Source organism: Arachis hypogaea, chromosome 14, assembly GCF_003086295.3.
Source record: "Arachis hypogaea cultivar Tifrunner chromosome 14, arahy.Tifrunner.gnm2.J5K5, whole genome shotgun sequence".
Classification (NCBI taxonomy): Eukaryota; Viridiplantae; Streptophyta; class Magnoliopsida; order Fabales; family Fabaceae; genus Arachis; species Arachis hypogaea.
Window position 1 is genome coordinate 140,782,545 of NC_092049.1, and position 23,493 is coordinate 140,806,037.

At 30.6% G+C, this 23,493-nt stretch overlaps 2 protein-coding genes across 6 annotated transcripts; both read right to left on the reverse strand.

The window, feature by feature from the left end:
- Window positions 1-2,010: 2,010 nt before the first annotated feature.
- LOC112798044 (F-box protein CPR1-like) lies at window positions 2,011-3,841 on the reverse strand. 3 transcript variants are annotated; one of them, XM_029298066.2, is made up of 3 exons: window positions 3,267-3,833; window positions 2,550-3,173; window positions 2,011-2,316 (listed from the first exon to the last, which is right to left on the reverse strand). In XM_029298066.2, exons 1-3 carry the CDS (start codon window positions 3,784-3,786, stop codon window positions 2,294-2,296), a joined length of 1,167 nt encoding a protein of 388 aa, XP_029153899.1. In that variant the 5' UTR covers window positions 3,787-3,833; the 3' UTR covers window positions 2,011-2,293. The 3 variants fall into 3 exon arrangements, with proteins under 3 accessions (XP_029153899.1, XP_025696984.1, XP_072071395.1); XM_025841199.3 differs by having other exon boundaries at window positions 2,550-3,841; XM_072215294.1 differs by having other exon boundaries at window positions 2,516-3,833.
- Window positions 3,842-10,613: 6,772 nt separating this feature from the next.
- Window positions 10,614-12,426, reverse strand: LOC112798045 (F-box protein CPR1-like). 3 transcript variants are annotated; one of them, XR_011871573.1, is made up of 2 exons: window positions 12,176-12,426; window positions 10,614-10,901 (listed from the first exon to the last, which is right to left on the reverse strand). XR_011871573.1 is itself a non-coding variant. In XM_025841200.3 (2 exons), the coding sequence occupies exons 1-2, from the start codon at window positions 12,373-12,375 to the stop codon at window positions 10,879-10,881; spliced, it is 1,260 nt and encodes a 419-aa protein (XP_025696985.1). In that variant the 5' UTR covers window positions 12,376-12,404; the 3' UTR covers window positions 10,614-10,878. The 3 variants fall into 3 exon arrangements, 2 of the variants coding, with proteins under 2 accessions (XP_025696985.1, XP_072071396.1); XM_025841200.3 differs by having other exon boundaries at window positions 11,139-12,404; XM_072215295.1 differs by having other exon boundaries at window positions 11,105-12,404.
- Between the last annotated feature and the right edge of the window lie 11,067 nt (window positions 12,427-23,493).

The window sequence follows — 23,493 nt, forward strand, 5'->3', positions numbered from 1 at the left end:
ACCCATATCTTTAGTTTGGGCATCATCATTATAAAAATACACCGCTAAATTTCACTTGTCCAAGCACAAATATCTCCGAGAAGCTCATTTTCTTCAAATCAAATTAAAGTAGTCACTAAGAAGGGGCAACATATTTTGGACACATATAGCGTGCGTAGTGTACCTAAACAAACCAGTCATATGAAAAAGTACATAAATCAAAGGGGTGAAATATTAGTAAGGTTGTAAGTTAGGACATTCAATCATATGTTTCAATTTGATGTGATGCTCTTTCTACTTGAGACTAGTGTATAGTATAAGACTAGACCAGCTTTTCTTATATGGCACTAAGTAATGTTCCAAGCTGGAATAACCTAATAAGCTATATGAATATTACATCAAAGTAAGTAATTTGGGACTTGTAATGCAAGCTATCATAACATTTAAGAGAGACAGCAGAAGATGGGAGGTATAATATTAAGAATTTACTTCCATTGTGTAACGGTGAACTCCAACCTTTGGCCAACATAGCATAGTATTCAATCTCTGACTTCCTCAATGGCAGGCAGTTGTTGCCAATGATGATCAATTTTCCTACAAATAATGATCAATTTTCCTACAAACAATAAAATTTTCACAGATTATTTCAAAATTCACAATCATATTTTAACTATTTTAAGCGAAACTCATTCTTGTTCATGATGGTAAATGGAAATGGGCTTCAATTCAAGTTAAATTTGACATAGAATTGTTCCATACATATATAGCTAGGATTTTGGCCTCATAAATTCCCGGATGCCCAAACATTAACCATGCACCTTTATGCATTTAGCTTTTGAATAAAGTTGGAATAGTTTGGTGGTTAGCTCACTAGTTCGTTTAATCAAATGGCCAAGATTCGAATTTCGTTTGTACATGTAACAACCTGTTAGCTAGCGGCAAATTCTTAAATTGAGTTCACTAATCCTCATTTTTGCCTTCTATGGGTAGCAACTAGCAATTCATTGGCTATCAACAGATTTTATCAGTCACATATTGATTATTTGTATGACAGTAAGATAAATCTTATGAGTTATTTCATTGTGATGTACCTAATAATATTACAAAGGATACACATCAACCAAAAATTATTTAAGGTATTGCCAAAGCTAACATCTTAACTGAAAGTATACAATCAATAAGAAAAAGTATATTTATGTATAGCACTCAGCACAATAACGAAGCATACCTCACCACAATACTAGATTGTAGGAAGCAAGACAACTATTAATGATTACCCTAGCATTTGATACTTCAAGTTTCGCCATGAATAGTCAAAACTCACATCTGAATGCAACTTGATGCACAATGCATCTTGCTCAGTACTTTTACATTGATCACAACGTAATAAAACCAACGAGGAATAGTGTAGTGCAAAGAATAGCAGAATAGGACCTATCCTTTTAAAACGTGTTTAAGTAGTTTCAGTAACACCTCTACTATATATCCTTAATGAAGCAGTAAGTTTAATGTAAGAATTTTCATAACAATAAGAATTAATAATCTATGGTTTTAAACCAATCAAATTGAATGTTAGATAACTTAAATTTTTCATAAGCAGTGGATTGATTTTCATGTTGTTAAGTTTTCCTGAGAAAATGATTGGATACTTAAGAAACATCATATGGATTAAGGAATGTGATAGAGTAGAGTCCAAGATGAATTCACATTTCCATATCTGAGTTCTATTATCACCAAAATTGTAGTTTATGAAATACAAGGCTAGGCACCCTCCTAGTATCACATTCACGAGATTGGTCCATATTCTTCTCCTTCTTGTTCTTCATTGGGACAATGAAATCAATAAAGGTCACTTTCATCATAGTATCGTCATGAAATATTTCGTTTAGATCAGAGCAGTAGCGAGCTTCTGCAGGGTCCTTGATGAAGATGAATGAAGGGGTGAGTGCTGAGGAGAAATTTTACAAGAGATTCATTTGACAAATTCACTAGACTCCACACCTAGCATCTCAAGTTTGCAGGAGAAACGTATTATCCCCAAAAGAATCTACAATTAAAACTTCTAGGATTGGATTCATAAGGTTTTGACATGATAAAAGAAAAGTACATTCTGCAATCTGCAAAATAAAGCATCTAAAGTTTTACATAACCAACTAAGAAATAAAACATCTGAAGTTTTGCATAACCAACTAAACTTCATTTGCACTTTTCAAATGTTCTTCTTCCCCATGTGTCAAGCTGTTCACTTGTATGTTGGCTCCTAATTCTCTTTCTTTGTCTGATGCTAACCTTTAGCAACACCAGGTTGTTCAAATTATTCATGGTGAACTTGATGGCCTGCACAAAAAAAAGCTCAGGTAAAAGACAGTTTTAGACACGAAAATAATCTAAACTTCAAAACTGCACCACAAGCCCGGACTACAGGAAGCAAGACAGTGATCAATGATTCCCAAGCATTGATAAATTCAAATTTCAGCATCCAGAAACAAAAGTCACATTTGATTGGAACTTGATGCAAAATGCAATGAAAACTAACAGGTCGTGCAAAGCATAGGAAAATGGTTACATACGGATTTCCTTCTTCATCTTCTTCTTGTTATCCTTATCCTTAATATCACTAGGGAGTGGCAAGAGACTCTCTGTATACACAATAATGGGTTCATGTTTGGGAAGCTGACAACACAGATCTTTAAAATGCTTGAGCAAGTCTCCTCTGACATTATATATGAAGTACCCTGTTTTACCACACGAAGTATAGCCTCTTCCAATAATATCCCTATTACTAGATAAGCACAGAGGCCGGAAGCCCTTGCAAGGAATCTGATAGAGAGTCCAAGATGAGTGCACTTTATATTCTTTCATCACCCATATGTCAGTGTTACGGCAATCATCATTGGGAGAAGACAAGGCTAGGCAGCCTCCGAGTAGGGCAACACTTGGAGAGGAGCCTGACAGTTGTTCCGGCGCAGATATAGTTGAAAAAGTCATTTCCTTGAGATCAAAGATAACAATAGCATCCCTGTAATCTTTAAGATCGAAAGGCACCCAATGAACAGCGTCATTAAAGAACAACCCACCAGAATGCCAGTAATGAAAACCCAAGAGTTTGGGGACTGCAGCATCAAGATTAATCCATGAATTGGTTTTCAAGGAAAAGCAATCCAAATGATATTGTCCTTTGCAATCGCACCAAGCTACAAGAATTAAGTAATCATCCTGTGATGCATCATAACCAAATCCATGCAGATACACATTGTAGGCAATCCTGCCATAGACATGGGGCTTACCAGGATGAACAATATGAGAGTAGGATATTCTTTTGCTGGATCCAGTGAGTGGGTTCCATACCACAAGAAAATGTGGCTGTCCATGGAAGAGAATAAAGCCTCTGCAGGATCCTACTACCAAAAAATAAGAAGGTGGTTTCTTTTGGAAAGGGGGACACACCTCTTTTTGTGATGCATCATTGCCGTCTAAGTAAACCAAGTCAGCCATAGTCTCGTTTTTCATGAAGATGCATGCGTTGGTGGCAGCTGGAGAGTGGTGAAAATGCAATTCCCCAAAGTCAGGATCAGAAATTAGAGAGCACCACAGCTTGGAAACGCACCTGAGGCGAGCGAGATGTCCGATCGGCACCCGCAGAAGGATTATGTGAATCAGGTCAAGAGGGAGGATGTCGTGAATGCTCTTGCTCTTGCCATTCTGATTCTTCTTTTCCATGTTTGATTCCTCTTTTGCTTTGTTCACCGTGTGCTTCAGCTTGTTCTTCTTATCCATGCTTGGATTGCTGAGCTTTTCGCAATTCATATACCATTTTTTAATTTTTAGTAGAAGAAAGGTTTTCTTTAGTTATCACACAAGTGGCGTAACTAGTTGAAATCTGTGTTTAAAAGAATATTTAGAATTTTATTTATGATGTCTTAGGTTAAGAAGATTTAAATTTTAAATTTTAATTTATTTATTTTGTTTTTTTATATTTTTTAAATTAAAAAATAATAAATATATTTAACTGTCTTTGTTTTAGTTTTTTAAATTAATGTTTAAAAAAAATTGAATAAGTAATAATATTTAAAGAATATTTAGTTATATTGTTCTGAATTTTACAAAAATAAAATATATAAATCCTATTTTTAAGGATTTATTTTAAAAAGGGTATAAAATAGTAAAGTTAAATTTATTTAGTATTTTTATTTAATTCATTAACAAATCACTCTAAATTAAACTTTTTAATTCAATATATTTTTCACTCTCATATTCTAATTATTTATTCAATATTTTCTACTTTTATCTTTTACAAAGAAAATACTGTGCAATTAACATCAAAATATTTATACTATAATAAATTAATCAAATAAAAATATTTGAATAAATAATTTTTTTTAACCAATTCCTGAACAACCATAGTTTATTTTCTCTCTTTTTTTTTGTTTTTTTAAAAGATTTTTGTTTTAGTATATTTTGTAATAAAAAACTGTTACATTTTTCATTTTAAATTTTTGTGGTTTAATATACAAGGTGATTAAGTATTAATTTATTTTTGTCTAAGTCAGCCATAATTTACTAGAGAACAAATTAAAACCAACCGCGTTAACAGCATGATTTTAAAAAAAAAAAGTGTATATTTTGTGTATGTAATTGATAAAATAAAATATCTTTAAGTTTTACATAAATGATTTTACTTGTACATTCGCTATCTCATCTTTAGTCATTAAACAGCCAAATAAAATAAAATATAGAAGCAAGCAAATTAAATAATTTTCTCTATTATGATACTTAGATAGAGGTCTAGAAAAAATAGTAAGAGACACAAGATTCATATTAGTGTCCACAACATAGTTTACAATATAGAATTTGTAACAATTTTAAAAGTTGTAAAAGTATATACTCAAGATAGTTAAATTTTTATATTTTATGTGCACATATTTGAGCCCTAAATACACAATTGAAAACCTACATCATAAAAAAATTTATTACATTTAAAAACTAATATTGTAGAGAATATATAAAAATTGACAATTTCATCCAAATATTTTGTCATAACACTCTTACTATCAGAATGTCACACTTCCGGTTGCGTCACTCTGATAACAAGAAGTATTACACGACTTTCGTATACATAATAATAAAATAGGAGCATTTGACTCGAAACCGTATCGCTGTTTTCTTTAAAAATACGGAAATACTTTTTCATGAAAACAAACAAGCATATACATATATACAGAACTTCTTACTCAAGCAACTTACAAATATTTTATATATATGTCATTACAGTCATAAATCATATCCCTCTTACAAGAATTTAGTAATAAAGGCGAGGAAAATCTATTACATATGAATACAAATAGAAACAACATATCTAAGTACTTAACAAAAATTCTGCAAGCTTATTCGCCCGTCCTAAAAAGATAAAATTGTAGGGAGTGACAACCTAATCACATGGTCTTACACTCTTACCACGGGTTTTCAGAATTATCATAAGAATATATTTAAAAAGAAAATTGTTTTCAAGTACAGTGTTCATTGTTTGTCATATGAAACTTTTGAAAATCAACTATTAACTTGCAAAAATCCAAAACTTTTTTAAAGAAATAAGTTAATTATCCAAAATCCAAAGCCTTTCTTTTCTTAGAAGAAGATCTTAAAAGTTTCTTAAACTGTATGAATGACTAACCTGTTTCAAGCATATGTTCATTAAGTTTATGCTAAACTAGCTTGATTTTTCATACTTAACTAAATCTCAATCAAAAACCAATCACGCAATTAATCAACACTATTATCAATTCAGCACCAATACTCAATCTCAAAAGTACCACACCAGAACAAACACAGACAAAACAGACAAGGAAAACACAGGTATAGATAGCAGATACAACAAGTAGCTTAGATAGCAGTTAATAACAGTTAACCAGTTAGGCAAATCAAGACAAATTCAAACCCAAATAAAGCATGCAAATGCATATGATGAATGTTTGTCCTACAGCCAACCCGACATGTCCGGTAGCTAACTCGGACATTGTCCTCTTGAAAACAGGTGAGCAGTACAGAACCACAATCCCCATCTGGTGAGTGGTACACCACCACGATCCCCACAGACGTTTTCAATTGGAAAACAACAAACTCGTGGGCGGTAAACCACCACGATCCCCACGCACAACAATCTTTACCCGGAGCAAGTGGACAATGCCACCGCCTCTTAACCGGTCACATATATCTCAATCAAATTCAAATTCATTTTCAAATCCATTTTCAATATCATTCAACAATCAGACTTTAAAATCAATCCTCATCATCCTTCGTTCCTTAATAGTTAATATCACACCTCCCATTACGTTCATCAATAATTTATATCAAAATATAATTCATTCTTTTCTAAATAAAACAAACTCAAAACGTAATTATTTTCTTAATAACTCAAAATCAAATCATGTAATCCTTAAAATCCAAATCTTTCTAAATAACCACTTAAAACGAAACTTTCAATTTTTTTAAAAATTTCGGCAACATCTCCTTTAAAATTCGAACGTTGCCACCCTTCAAGAATCCCATCCAAAACATTTCTCAAACTCTTTTAAAATCATTTCCAAAATTAGACCAACAGCTATACAGCGGGTCAAAAATCCTTTTCCTTGGCGCGCAACTGTGGCAGCTGCAACCACCACAGCTTCATTCCACTCCCAAGACAACCACAGCAACTCTAATCGTTACATGCAACCTCGAAAACTCAACTCTATCGCAAAAATGCCACAAATTCCTCAACCGCAAATTCCAATGACGGCGGAACCACCTGGCGACCCCTTATCTCTCCACGCGCATCGAAGCAGAGGCACGAACAGCGGCGATGGTGGCTGGGGTTGACGGCGACACAGGGTGACGGCGACGATCCTTCGCGCGGCAGCTCTGGGCAGAACAGCACGTCTTCTTCCTCTCTCACTGGCTTAGTTCACTGTTTTCATTTAATTGCAAATTTCATTTGGCCACATTGGGTTAATCAAAGCATTTTCTCTCATTTTATTGTTTAGGACAGACTTCGCTCTTTGTTTCAAAAGGTTACTTTATTTGTATCTATTATCTAATTACTGTCATGTCCTATACCACCAAATAAGAAACTACCGTTAACTTGTTTCATCCATCATATAAAAAATAATTAGCATACAGCATACCTATAGCTTCTTTATGACATTTTGATGTGATGTAGTAAACATAATTTGTTTTTTAATATGGTAAAATGTTACATTTTAGTATTTTTATTATAATCACCAATATAGTCATTAAGACCAAGTGAAATTTTTTAATTAGTTGTTGTATATCATTCTTTAGTAGCGATTTATTGTTGCTTTACTCCTATTCAGTTCTGTTTTGAGTTTGCATTATGCATATTCTGAAATATTGCTAGTTACTCTAGTCTGATCTATCTGTCTTGGATTGATAGTTTCTTTTACATATTAGTTTAAGTGTAGCAGGTTGATGTAAGAATGTAAAATACAAATCCTTAGTAACTGACTTATAGCAATCTGATCAAGAATAACTTTTTGGTTTTAAAGATATTGTTATTATGATGATGAAGAAAATAGATAGAAAGCTCATCAAAAACAATTTTGTGATTTCAAAGAAGCAGACAGGGCAAGTGCACATAGTGGATTCGCCACCAAAATAGTGTTGTCGCTTACAAGCCCAAGATGTTACATATGTGAAGGATTGAAGAGAGATATTCTTAGATGGGATATGCGAGTCTAGGGTGAACGCGGATCGGATCAGATCCAATATCCACAGTTTTAAAGCTTGGATCCGGTCCGATCCAATCCGCAAATGTGCGGATCGGATTCACAAAAATATTTTTAAAAGCTTATTTTTATTAAAAAAATATTAATAAAATTTAATTTTTTATTCTTTTAAATATGTTTACTCTTAAAATAATATTAAACATACATTTCTTAAATAATAAATTAAAATAATATAGCATATATGATAATTATTAGTTGAAATAAAATATAAAAGAATATTTTTTTATTTATTTCTTTATTTTTGCGGATATGCGGATCGAATATACGAATATCTACACAAAATCGCAATCCGATCCGATAGCCTTGTGAATTGGATCCATATCCGCAATTTTTAGATCGAATTCGGATAAATACCGCTGATATGCGGATCGGATCCGATCCATGAACACCCCTACATGCGAGAGTAAACCGGAGAGCCGTTCTATTTGGATGTTGTGAGGTTGGATCTTGGATATAATGGTGTTTGTTTGGTTTTATGTGTGATGTATTTTTTAAGGGAGCTACTCAAATGAAGATGCAAAAAACATCTTTTTATGAAGATGCTTTGTATAAAAGTGTGATTTATTGATTTGGCCACACTTCAAATAAAAACAACACTTTTATAACATATCAAAATCTAACCCTACACTCCATCATCTAAGGGTCAAAAAGAAAAATCATCACATGAAGACAATTATAATATCTTCATGGGAGTACCCACCATTTTTTAAAACACTTACTCAAATGAAGATGCTAAAAATATCTTTTTATAAAGATACTTGTGTTAAAAGTGTAATTTATTTATTTAGTCACACTTTAAATAAAGGTAACACTTTTATAACATATCAAAGTGAAACTCTGTAATTCAATACAAAATAAGTATATTTACATGAAGAGAATTATAAAATTTTTATTGTAATATCTACTATTTTTTTAATCGCCTTAGTTCATATAAAAGGAGTACGCTTTTTTCTCTTTATGTTTCTTAGAGGTTTTTTTTATCGAGATTCCTCTTATATGTGTATCCTGTTGGTGAGTGGCATGATAATGGTGAGTTTAATTTTGTTTTGAGATTTCGTTAATAGTTACCTGTTTAAGCTTGTATAGCTTCGTAGTTTCAGAGAAAGCTTTACTAAACTATCAAATTAAAGAAAAAAAAAAGAAAAGAAAAGAAAATTGAAGGTAAAAATGCAATCTTTTTATCAACAAGCTAAATGCACTATAGGTTATAGCATTTAACTCTACCATTTCTGAGAATTGATTTTTAACGATCCATTTTTCCTTGACTTATAATCAAGATGATTATATGCTTATATTTATGTATTTACATGCAGAAAAATAGAATTTAATGAGCCAATACAGCTCACTCTTAAAGCAAAAAAACTGAATTAGTAAATTGATAAATTTCAAGGTGGAATTCACATGTTAAATCTCGTAGTAAAGTGTAATATTGTGTGTATACATTGTACGACCTATTACACTCTTTCTATCGACCACCAACGCATGAAGAAAAGGCGATTAGCAATATAAGCTTTTTAGAATCATTTAAACAGAGCAGTTAGTATTCAAAGAACCGAATCTAATGATAGATCAGTGAAAGATAATGCAACAAAGAAAATATTGTACAGCTATAAAACATAAAGAAGTAAATGTAAAACTTCAACTGCATTCATAATCTAAGAAATATTATTTTACTATTATATATAATTAAAAGACATATTGAATTTAACAAGAGGGAACTCAATTGCATTTTCAAATGTTTGAGTCTTTCCCAAACATAGTTGGAAGAAAATCATATTTTAAAGTAAAAGAAAAATAGAACAAGAGTTTTGAGATGCTTCTTTCCAGCTCAACTTGCAAACCTACACTTTATTTACAACAGAATCAAGTGTCCAAGTTGTTAGGGTTTTTGGCGAGGAAAAAGATTCATATGCCTATTCCATCAATTCGGTTAAAAAGACGAGCATTTTCCCGCGTTTTTTTGTTCTCTTTTCAGTTCCTAGAAATAATGCAACCTTGGAATCGGTTATTTGGAAGTAATTTTCAGCAACCATAAATTTTTTTTATTTTTTATTTTTTTTGAGTTACTGCTGATTTTGGTCAAAGGTTTCAACCAATGAACAACAAATCTTAATTCAAGGATTAATGTGATTTCTTAATAAGCATTTGCCGTCAAGTTCACCATCAAAGCTCATTAGTAGTTACAAGATAGTAAATTTTAATTCTCATTGTACGAAGATTCACGGATCTTTTCATCATGCATCACAATGCAAGTAAAAGTTGATAAAAATAAAAGCTTAGCTTGTTTCTTTTGTCTTAAGACTTCTAGTGTTGACAATAGTAAAAACCAGTTTAGTCAAGGAAAAAAAATTTTGATTATATTTTTAGCGGTTCAACTAGATTAGAATAATTTAAAAAATTTAAAATAAACACATCCAAATAAATAGTCTCATGAAGGAAAAGTCATGTTCAACAAACAAAACCATAGTAAAATTGATAATCAAACTAATAAAGCTTAACCAAACTTTCAGATCGGAAAAGATATTCAATTCAACTAACAAATCATTCAAAAAAGAAAAAGTTTGTCACACCTAAACAGAGAAAATCATAATTCCAATCCAGCAAACAAAAATAACACTCCATTCATATGTTCGTCATGTAGTTCTTCTACCTGAGCAACCGAATAATAGTATCGTCATGAAATATTTCGTTTAGATCAGAGCAGTAGCGAGCTTCTGCAGGGTCCTTGATGAAGACGAATGAAGGGGTGAGTGCTGAGGAGAAATTTTACAAGAGATTCATTTGACAAATTCACTAGACTCTACACCTAGCATCTCAAGTTTGCAGGAGAAACGTATTATCCCTAAAAGAATCTACAATTAAAACTTCTAGATTGGATTCATAAGGTTTTGACATGATAAAAGAAAAGTACAATATGCAATCTGCAAAATAAAGCATCTAAAGTTTTACATAACCAACTAAGAAATAAAACATCTAAATTTTTGCATAACCAACTAAACTTCATTTGCACTTTTCAAATGTTCTTCTTCCCCATGTGTCAAGCTCTTCACTTGTATGTTGGCTCCTAATTCTCTTTCTTTGTCTGATGCTAACCTTTAGCAACACCAGGTTGTTCAAATTATTCATGGTGAACTTGATGGCCTGCAAAAAAAAAAAAGCTCAGGTAAAAGACAAAGTTTTAGACATGAAAATAATCTAAACTTCAAAACTGCACCACAAGCCCGGACTACAGGAAGCAAGACAGTGATCAATGATTCCCAAGCATTGATAAATTCAAATTTCAGCATCCAGAAACAAAAGTCACATTTGATTGGAACTTGATGCAAAATGCAATGAAAACTAACAGGTCGTGCAAAGCATAGGAAAATGGTTACATACGGATTTCCTTCTTCATCTTGTTCTTGTTATCCTTATCCTTAATGTCACTAGGGAGTGGCAAGAGACTCTCTGTATACACAATAATGGGTTCACGTCTCGGAAGCTGACAACACAGATCTTTAAAATGCTTGAGCAGGTCTCCTCTCACATTATATATGAAGTACCCTGTTTTACCACATGAAGTATAACCTCTTCCAATAATATCCTTATTACTAGATAAGCACAGAGGCCGGAAGTACTTGCAAGGAATCTGATAGAGAGTCCAAGATGAGTGCACTTTATATTCTTTCATCACCCATATGTCAGTGTTATAGCAATCATCCTTGCAAGAATACAAGGATAGGCAGCCTCCGAGTAGGGCAAGACATGTATAAGAGCTTGACAGTTGTTCCGGCGCAGATATAGTTGAAAAAGTCATTTCCACGAGATCAAAGATAATAATAGCATCCCTGTAATCTTTAAGATCGAAAGGCACCCAATGAACAGCGCCATTAAAGAACAACCCACCAGAATGCCAGCAAAGAAAACCCAAGCGATTGGGGACAGCAGCATCAAGATTAATCCATGAATTGGTTCTCAAGGAAAAGCAATCCAAATGATATTGTAATTCGCAATCGCACCAAGCTACAAGAAGTAAGTAATCATCCTGTGATGCATCATAACCAAATCCATGCAGATACACACCGTAGGCAATCCTGCCATAGACAGGGGACTTACTACGATGAACAATATGAGAGTAGGATATTCTTTTGCTGGATCCAGTGAGTGGGTTCCATACCACAAGAAAATGTGGGTCTCGATGGAAGAGAATAAAGCCTCTGCAGGATCCTACGACCAAAAAAACAGAAGGTGGTTTCTTTCGGAAAGGGGGACACACCTCTTTTTGTGATGCATCATTGTCGTCTAAGTAGACCAAGTCAGCCATAGTGTCGTTTTTCATGAAGAAGCATGCGTTGGTGGCAGCGGGAGAATGGTGAAAATGCAATTCCGCAAAGTCACGATTAGAAATTAGAGAGCACCAGAGCTTGGAAACGCACCTGAGGCGAGCGAGATGTCTGATCGGCACCCGCAGAAGGATTATGTGAATCAGGTCAAGAGGGAGGATGTGGTGAATGCTCTTGCTCTTGCCATTCTGATGCTTCTTTTCCATGCTTGATTCCTCTTTTGCTTTGTTCACCGTGTGCTTCAGCTTCTTCTTCTTATCCATCCTTGGATTGCTGAGCTTTTCGCAATTCATATACCAATTTTTAATTTTTACCGGAAGAAAGGTTTGTTTTAGTTACCACATAAGTGCGGTAACCAATTGAAATCTGTGTTTAAAAGAATATTTAGGATTTTATTTATAATATGTTAGGTTAAGAAGATTTAAATTTAAAATTTTGAATTTTAATTTGGTTATTCTAATTTTTTAAAATTTTTTAAATTAAAAAAATAATAAATATATTTAATTGTGTCTGTTTTAGTTTTTTTAAATTAATATTTAAAAAAATTAAATAAATAACAATATTTAGTTATATTATTCTAAATTTTACAAAAATAAAATATATAAATTCTATTTTTAAGGATTCATTTTGAAAAGGGTATAAAATAGTAAAGTTAAATTTATTTAGTATTCTTATTTAGTTCATTAACAAATCACTCTAAATTAAACTTTTTAATTCAATATATTTTGGTTCATCCTTAAACGTTCCTTGTTAAGTATGGAGTGCTGCACACCTTGTGAATTCGTAAATCTGAACTCTTCATTTATTATATTTTATTTGAATGGTCTGAATTTAAAAAGGTAACATGTTAATCAGGTTAATCATTTTTTGATAAGTTTTAGATTTTTTTTGTAAGTCTCAGATATTGGGCTGAAGTTCAAAATAAAAAAAATAGTATATAAATATTAAAAACAAATGTCTGTCAAAAAAATTATTGGACTTTAGAATTAAAATAAATAATACATAAAAAATAAGTTAAAAATTCATGTACTAAATCTAGAAAAAAAGATATATTAGAATCTTAAAAAAAATAATATTAAATATATATTATGTGAAATTTAAATAAATTTTGTTTTGTGTGAAATAAAATTATAATATTAAATATAAACACAATGCTAAAAAATTTTGTGTTATATATATATATATATATATATATATTATGTATATAATATTAAAATTTAAATAAATTTTGTTTTATGTGAAATAAAATTATAATATTAAATATAAACACAATGATAAAAAATTTTGTGTTATATAGATATAATTTTATTTTGTGAGAAACAAAATTAAAACATTAAATATAAACAGAATGATGAAAGATTTTATATTATACTAATTTAATTAAAAAAACATATATACAACGTAAAAAGCAAACAAACATATAATAATTTTATTTTGTGCGAAACAAAAATTTATATAAGTTTTTATTAACAATTTTTTTATTGAAATATGTCATTTTACTATATTTATAATATATTATTTGGGATAATTATATTATTTTAGTTAATATATATTATTTAAAAAAATATTTAAAATTTATTATTTTGTATTAAGAATATTATTAAAAATATATTATTAGTTTTTCTTAAAATAATACTTTTTTTTCTTTGGTTCAAATACTATGACAATAAATTTTTTTTACGTAACTGCGTCTACTCAATAAATATTATATTCATTTATTTCTATATTGTATGTAAAATAAATAATTAATGTTTAAAAAAGTTAATAAAAAAAAGTATTCTTTTTTTTTACCAACTTTTAGGTGAATATAGAGACTATGTCATTTGAACTATAACTCGTTGGCAAAGAAAAAAATACTCTTAATTATATATTAAATAAAATAATTATTTATTAGGCTCATTCTTAAAAATTTTTCTTAGTTTTATATATGTAATATTTTATACCAATTAGCTTCAAAATTTAATTATTTTTTGAATAAATTAATAAAAATAATACAAATAATTGTTTAAATATAATTATATTTTAATTTTTCATTCTATTACGTACACGTTGAGGATAATTTGAAATAAAAGATAATGGACTTGTTGTAACTGTCATGTATTTTGTGCTTTTATTGCGTTGTCATCTGAGAATCATGGCGCCTTCATGGAGACCGGGTTCTTCTACAGAATCAGTTTTACGTTTGGAGTTAACCAACCAGCAGCGACGACAGACAGCGTCTTCCTTTTCTATGGCAGCAATTTTTTGGACTTTGAAGGTCCATTTATGGTAGATGTGGAATGGGGTGGGTTCAAGAGCATCAAAATCTATGGCTAGACAGAACAATAGTGGCCTGCTAGCAAACAAAACAGTAAAAATGCTTGAAGACATCACATCAACACGGAGGAAGTCGATCAAATTTTTCTGAGTACTTTTCTGGTATAAAGATAGTCATGTGTTAAACGAGCAAATTAGTTTTTTTTGTTAGTGCCGGTTTGTTTGTTCAGTCCATGACAAAAAAAATAACAATAATAAATAAATTTAATTTACCTAATTACTTTTGATAGCAGGTTAACTTTTAAAGAGTGCTACACTCCCTACTTTGTCTAAAGTGCACTAGCTTTTGCCATATATTTTTCACTCTTAAATTCTAATTATTTATTCAATATTTTCTACTTTTATCTTTCACAAAAAAAATACTGTGCAATTAACATTAAAATATTTATACTATAATAAATTAATCAAATAAAAATATTCGAATAAACAATTTTTTTAACCAATTCCTGAACAACCATAGTTTATTTTCTCTCCTTTTTTTTTGTTTTTTTAAAAGTCTTTTGTTTTAGCATATTTTGTAATAAAAAATTATATTACATTTTTCATTTTAAATTTTTGTGGTTTAATATACAAGGTGATTAAGTATTAATTTATTTTTGTCTAAGTCAGCCATAATTTACTAGAGAACAAATTAAAACCAACTGTGTTAACAGCATGATTAAAAAGAAAAGTGTATATTTTGTGTATATAATTGATAAAATAAAATATCTTTAAGTTTTACATAAATAATTTTACTTGTACATTCACTATCTCGTCTTTAGTCATTAAACAGCCAAATAAAAAAAATATGGAAGCAAGCAAATTAAATAATCTTCTTTATTATGATACTTAGATTTAGATAGAGCTCTAGAAAAAACAGGAAAAATAATAAGAGACACAAGACTTATATTAGTGTCCACAACATAGTTTACAATATAGAATTTGTAACAATTTTAAAAGTTGTAAAAGTATATACTCAAGATAGTTAAATTTTTATATTTTATGTGCACATATTTGAGCCCTAAATACACAATTGAAAACCTACATCATAAAAAAATTTATTACATTTAAAAATTAATATTGTAGAGAATATATAAAAATTGACAATTTCATCCAAATATTTTGTCATTATTGTAACATCGTTACTATCAAAATGTCACGCTTCCGATTGCGTCACTCTGATAACAAGAAGTATTACGACGACTTCCGTATACATAATAATAAAATAGGAGTCTTTGACTCGAAACTGTATCGCTGTTTTCTTTAAAAATACGGAAATGCTTTTTCATGAAAACAAACAAGCATATACATATATACAAAACTTCTTACTCAAGCAACTTACAAATATTATATATATATATATATATATATATATATATATATATATATACATGTCATTACAGTCACGAATCATATCCCTCTTACAAGAATTTAGTAATAAAGACGAGGAAAATCTATTACATATGAATACAAACAAAAACAACATATCTAAGTACTTAGCAAAAACTCCGCAAGTTTATTCGCCCGTCCTGAAAAGATAAAATTGTAGGGAGTGACAACCTAATCACATAGTCTTACACTCTTACCACGGATTTTCAGAATTGTCATAAGAAGATATTTAGAAAGAAAACTGTTTTCAAGTACAGTGCTCATTGCTTGTCATATGAAACTTTTGAAAATCAACTATTAACTTGCAAAAATCCAAAACTTTTTTTAAGAAATCAGTTAATTATCCAAAATTCAAAGCCTTTCTTTTCTTAGAAGAAGATTTTAAAAGTTTCGTAAACTGTATGAATGACCAACCTATTCAAGCATAGGTTCATTAAGTTTATGCTAAACTAGCTTGATTTTTCATACTTAACTAAACCTTAATCAGAAACCAATCATGCAATTAATCAACACTATCATCAATTCAGCACCAATACTCAATCTCAAAAGTACCACACCAGAACAAACACAGGTAAAACAGACAAGGAAAACACAGGTATAGATAGCAGATACAGCAAGTAGCTTAGATAGCAGTTAATAATAGTTAAGCAGTTAGGCAAACCAAGACAAATTCAAACCCAAATAAAGCATGCAAATGCATATGATGAATGTTTGTCCTACAGCCAACCCGATATGTCCGGTAGCTATCTTGGACATTGTCCTCTTGAAAACAGGTGAGTAGTACAGAACCACAATTCCCATCTGGTGAGTGGTACACCACCACGATCCCCACAAACGTTTTCAATTGGAAAACAACAAATTCGTTGGCGGTAAACCACCATGATCCCCACGCACAACAATCTTTACCCAGAGCAAGTGGACAATGCCACTGCCTCTCAACCGGTCACATATATCTCAATCAAATTCAAATTCATTTTCAAATCCATTTTCAATATCATTCAACAATCAGACTTTAAAATCAATCCTCATTATTCTTCATTCCTTAATGTCGCACCTCCCATTACGTTCATCAATAATTCATATCAAAATATAATTCATTCTTTTTTAAATAAAACAAACTCAAAACATATTTATTTTCTTAATAACTCAAAATCAAATCATGTAATCCTTAAAATCCAAATTTTTCTAAATAACCACTTAAAACGAAACTTTCAATTTTTTTAAAAATTTCGGCAACATCTTTAAAATTCGGACTTTGCCACCCTTCAAGGATCCCATCCAAAACATTTCTCAAACTCTTTTCAAATCATTTCCAAAATTAGACCAATTCCATTATCTCAAGCCATTTCAATTCTAAAAAAATAATTTCCGATAAATCAACAAAACCAATTCAAATGCCGATTCATTTTCAATATCAAATTAACTCCAAAACCAAAAAAACCGCTTTTCATAATAATCAATCAAATCAACTTTCCAAATTCATTTTTATTAGCAACCACACACCACTCAAGCAATAAATAATTCAATCCAGTAAACAACCACATCCATAAGACTCACATAATTACATTAATATATTTTTCATATTAATATCTATTTATAACAATTCTGTAATATAAAATAAATTTAAAAAAAATCCCTACCTCGACCGGTCGAAACCCAACAGCTATACAGCGGGTCAAAAATCCTTTTCCTTGGCCCGCAACTGCAGCAGCTGCAACCACCACAACTTCATTCCACTCCCACGACAACCACAGCAACTCTAATCGTTACATGCAACTTCGAAAACTCAACCCTATCGAAAATATGCCGCAAATTTCTCAACCGCAAATTCCAATGACGGCGGAACCACCTGGCGACCCCTTATCTCTCCATGTGCATTCTGTTTCACTCCCGACGACGGCGTGCAGGCGACGGTGACAGATCTGGCGGTGACGAGAGTCACAGCGATGCGAAACAGAGGCACGAACAGCGGCGATGGTGGCTGGGCTTGACGGCGACACAGGGTAACGGCAACGATCCTTCGCGCAGCGGCTTTGGGCAGAACGCACGTCTTCTTCCTCTCTCACTGGCTTAGTTCACTGTTTTCATTTAATTGCAAATTTCATTTCGCCACATTGGGTTAATCAAAGCATTTTCTCTCATTTTATTGTTTAGGACAGACTTTGCTCTTTGTTTCAAAAGGTTACTTTATTTGTATCTATTATCTAATTACTAGAGAAAATATTATCAGTGCCCTATATCAACAAGAATCTTGATTTTGATTTTGATTTAACAAGAAAAGCCTCCCTATATTGCTGTTTCTAAAACAAGTAAATTCACCCAAGTTATGATTAATGTCATGTCCTATACCACCAAATAAGAAACTACCGTTAACTTGCTTCATCCATCGTATAAAAAATAAGAATAAAGTATCGTTTTTGTCCTTAACGTTTGGGGTAAGTCTCAAAGTTGTTCATAATATTTGAATCGTCCTATTTAAATCCCTAACGTTTCAAAATTGACTCAATGTTGTCCTGCCGTTAAGAATCTGTTAACGGAATTGACGGCGGGACAAAATTGAGACGATTTTGAAACGTTAGGGACTTAAATAGGACGAAAACGTTGGGGACAAAAACGATACAAAGAAATAAATTTTAATTTATCCTTCATTAATATCAATATTTTACCGTACATAGTTATTCAATTATTTTTTAATCACATTTAAGTAAATTACACTTAATCACATTACTTTGATTCTAAATAAATTTATTTTTTTTATAATTTTACTTTTAAAGATTTTTACTCATCATGAAATATTTGTAAAATGACTAGAATCACATTACTTTATTGTATATGTATCATTTTTTTCCCAACAAGTTTATGTACTAGTCATTCTACAAATATTTTATAATGAGAAAAAAATTTTAAGAGTAAAATTATAAAAAAATAAATTTATTTGGAATAAAATTAATGTGATTAAGTGTAATTTACTTAGATGTGATTAAAAAATAATTGAATAACTATGTACCGTAAAAAATTGATATTATTGAAGGATAAAATTAAAATTTATTTCTATGTATCGTTTTTGTTCCCAACGTGTTCCTCCTATTTTAGTTCCTAACGTTTTAAAATCGTCTCAATTTTGTCCCGCCGTCAATTCCTGTTAAGAGATTCCTAACAGCAGGACAACATCGAGTCAATTTTGAAACGTTAGGGACTTAAATAGGACGATTCAAACGTTAGGGACAACTTTGAGATTTACTCAAACGTTAGGGACAAAAATGATACTTTACTCAAAAAATAATTAGCATACAGCATACCTACGGCTTCTTTATCACATTTTGATGTGATTTAGTAAACATAATTTGTTTTTTAATTTGGTAAAATGTTGCATTTTAGTATTTTTATTACAATCACCAATATAGTCATTAAGACCAAGTGAAATTTTTTAATTAGTTGTTGTATATCATTCTTTAGTAGCGATTTATTGTTGCTTTACTCCTATTCAGTTCTGTTTTGAGTTTGCATTATGCATATTCTGAAATATTGCTAGTTACTCTAGTCTGATCTATCTGTCTTGGATTGGTAGTTTCTTTTACATATTAGTTTAAGGCCCAGTTTGGGTAACCAACTTAATTAAGTTCCTTTTGATAAAATAACTTAAACAATAAATGACTCTGTTAAAAGTAACTTATAAATAAATTATTTTGTGTTTGGATTTTTAACTTTAAAAGTGTTTATTTTATAGAAATATGATGAAAAGTAGAAGTATTATGAGAGAAGTCATTTTTTTTAACTTCTCTGTAAGCTCCTAAATAGCTTCTTAGAAAGTTGCAATTTGGTTTTGAAAATTGCACCCGACATTAATACTACTACTTTTCATAAGTCAAAAGTTAAAAAAAATTACTTCTAAAGTTTCCCAAACGGACCATAAGTGTAGCAGGTTGATGTAAGAATGTAAAATACAAATCCTTAGTAATTGACTTATAGCAATCTGATCAAGAACAACTTTTTGGTTTTAAAGATATTGTTATTATGATGATGAAGAAAATAGATAGAAAGCTCATAAAAAACAATTTTGTGGTTTCAAAGAAGCAGACAGGGCAAGTGCACATAGTGGATTCGCCACCAAAATAGTGTTGTCGCTTACAAGCCCAAGATGTTACAGATGTGAAGGATTGAAGAGAGATATTCTTAGATGGGATATTGCAGAGTAAACCGGAGAGCTGATCTATTTGGATGTTGTGAGGTTGGGTCTTGGATATAATGTTGTTTGTTTGGTTTTATGTGTGATGTATTTTTCAAAGCACTTACCCAAATGAAGATGTTAAAAATATCTTTTTATAAAGATATTTGTGTTAAGAGTGTGATTTGTTTGTTTAGTCACACTTTAAATAAAGATAACACTTTTATAACATATCAAAATCAAATTCTGCAATTCATCGTCTAATGTTAAAAAATAAGTATATTTACATGAAGAGAATTATAAAATTTTTATTGTAGTATTCACTATTTTTTTAATCGCCTTAGTTCATATAAAAGGAATATTCTTTTTTCTCTGTTTGTTTCTTAGAGGTTTTTTATCGAGGTTCCTCTTATATGTGTATTCTATTGGTGAGTGGCATGATAATTTAATATTGTTTTGAGATTTCGTTAATAGTTACCTGTTTAAGCTTGTATAGCTTCGTAGTTTTAGAGTAAAGCTTTACTAAACTATCAAATTTAAAAAAGAAAAAAAAAAAAGAAAAGAAAAGTGAAGGTAAAAATGCAATCTTTTTATCAACAAGCTAAATGCACTATAGGCTATAGCATTTACTCTGCCATTTGCTGAGAATTGATTTTTAACAATCTACTTTTGCTTGACTTATAATTAAAATGATTATATGCTTATATTTATGTACTTACATGCAGAAAAATGAAACTTAATGAGCCAATACAGTTCACTTTTAAAGCAAAAAAACTGAATTAGCAAATTGATAAATCTCAATGTGGAATTCACATGTTAAATCTCATAATAAAGTGTGATATTGTGTGAATACATTGCATGACCTATTACATTCTTTCTACCGACCACCAACGCATGAAGAAAAGGCAATTAGCAATATAAGCTTTCTAGAATCATTTAAACAGAGGAGTAAGTATTTAAAGAACCGAATCTAATGATAGATCAATGAAAGATAATGCAACAAAGAAAATATTGTACAGCTATAAAACATAAAGAAGTAAATGTAAAACTTCAACTGCATTCATAATCTAAGAAATATTATTTTACTATTATATATAATTAAAAGACATATTGAATTTAACAAGAGGAAACTCAATTGCATTTTCAAATGTTTGAGTTTTTCCCAAACATAGTTGGAAAGAAATCATACTTTAAAGCAAAAGAAAAATAGAACAGGAGTTTTGAGATGCTTCTTTCCAGCTCAACTTGCAAACCTACACTTCATTTACAACACAATCAAGTGTCCAAGTTGTTAGGGTTTTTGGCAAGGAAGAAGATTCATATGCCTACTCCATCAATTCGGTTAAAAAGACGAGCATTTTCCCGCGTTTTTTTGTTCTCTTTTCAGTTCCTAGAAATAATGCAACTTTGGAATCAGCTATTTGGAATCAATTTACAGCGACCATAAATTTTTTTTTTTTTTTGAATTACTGCTGATTTTGGTCAAAGGTTTCAACCAATGAACAACAAATCTTAATTCAAGATTAATGTGATTTTTTAATAAGCATTTGCTGAATTCAAGTTCACCATCAAAGCTCATTAGTAGTTATAAGATAGTAATTTTAATTCTCATTGGACGAAGATTCACGGATCTTTTCATCATGCATCACAATGCAAGTAAAAGTTAATAAAAAGAAAAGCTTAGCTTGTTTCTTTTGTCTTAAGACTTCAAGTGTTAACAATAGTAAAAACCAGTTTAGTCAAGGAAAAAAAATTTTGATTATATTTTTAGCGGTTCAACTAGGTTAGAATAATTTAAAAAAAATTAAAATAAACACGTCCAAATAAATTTGGTGTCTTTTTAAATTTAAATACACATCCAAAATACAAACTAAATAAAACTGAAATTTAAAATCTAAATTTTAAAATTTCCATTTTGATTTTAAGATTTTTAATTACTAACCGATTATAATTTAAATACACATCCAAAAATAAAATTTTAGATTTATGATTTTGGATGTATTTTAAAAATATTTTGTATATAACTTAATAATTTTAGATGTATTATAATTAAAAAAGACAATTATTTTAGATTTATGATTTTGGATGTGTTACAAATATATTTTGTATATAACTTAATAATGTGTTATAATTTAAAAAAAAAAAACAAATTTTTATGAACATTTCACCTACTTCTTCTTATGATGAGCACAATTATTTACAATTGACTTACGAATGTGTCAATTAATTATTTATTGTGCAATTTTATAAATTTGGATGGGTAAACAAATTATTTTAACATGAATTTTGGATGTGTTAATAAAATAATTAGTGTTCAATCTTATAATTTGAAAGTGTATTTTTGAATTTTAAATTTTACTTGTATAATTTTGAATGCACAAATATCTCCAAGTTGCTCTTTTTCTTCAAATCAAATTAAAGTAGTTGCAGCATTCCACTTAACAATGGAGGTAAACTGGTAATTCAACTCATTCGACTAACATTTTGCATGGATCATAATCAAAAGTAAGAGTAATGCAAGCTCAGATTGGTTCATAACTATAACATGTTAAGTTATTATGCGCTACCATAGATAGATGGAACCTTAAATACTAGGTAATAAATCCAAGATTGCTTAATCTTAACGCATAAAATCACTTAGAAAATGACATATTCACAAACTATTTCTGAATTAAGCCACCACATTTACAAATCAAACCTAAGATAATACATCAAGATTAAATGACATAATCAAATTGGACTCCTAGTAACTAGTGGAGTTCATCACAATGCTAAATCTCAACCCAAAAAAACGGAAGGTTCTTCATTCTTCTTCATGCTCACCTTCCCAACCCAGCATTTCAATCGCAATGGAAATCACGCGTCCCTTCTGAATCTCTTTCCTAGTTTGAAGCTTAGTTATGACAGCTAGCCTCATCGAGTAAAACCATGTTTTCTATACTTTGGGATGTATCCCGAAGACTATGCAATTCCTGTGAAACGATTGATAAAATTATGGGTTGCTAAAGGGTTAATACAACCACCAAATACAGGAATATTAAATGCACCGGAAGTAGAAGATATTGCTGAAGAGTACTTGAATGAGTTGGTCATGGTGGCAAAAAGGAGTGATGGAGGGGTCAAAAGCTGTGAGATTCATGACCTTCTCCTTGATATTTGCATATCAGAGAGTAAAGCTGACAAAAATTTAGAGTTTGAATTAAGCAAATTCTAAAATATTGCGACTTGCTCTAGTCTGATCTATCTGTTTTAATTTTTAAATTGGACATTTCTTTTGCATATTAGTTTAAGGAATTTAGATCCTCAAATTTTGAATTTTCACTTTAGAGGATAAAATGTGATCTCTCACCCTTGGATAGTTTATCTCTCATATTTTCTTTTGATCTCACCTATGAAATAAATGGTAAAAAAATCACACTTTATCCTCTAAAATGAAACATCATATGAATTAAGGAATCTCATTGCTCGATAAAACAGAGATAAACAGAAATTTTACAAGAGATTCATTTGACAAATTCACTAGACTCCACACCTAGCATCTCAAGTTTGCAGGAGAAACGTA

What these genes read in the sequence shown, in the direction of transcription:
- LOC112798044 (XM_025841199.3), bottom strand. Translation starts at nt 3,786, where the DNA reads ATGAATTGCGAAAAGCTCAGCAATCCAAGCATGGATAAGAAGAACAAG. An exon ending in GAAGATGAAGAAGGAAATCC is followed by an intron (nt 2,317 to 2,549) that starts GTATGTAACCAT and finishes TTTTTTGTGCAG; the next exon opens with GCCATCAAGTTCACCATGAA.
- LOC112798045 (XM_025841200.3), bottom strand. Translation starts at nt 12,375, where the DNA reads ATGAATTGCGAAAAGCTCAGCAATCCAAGGATGGATAAGAAGAAGAAG. An exon ending in CAAGATGAAGAAGGAAATCC is followed by an intron (nt 10,902 to 11,138) that starts GTATGTAACCAT and finishes TTTTTTTTGCAG; the next exon opens with GCCATCAAGTTCACCATGAA.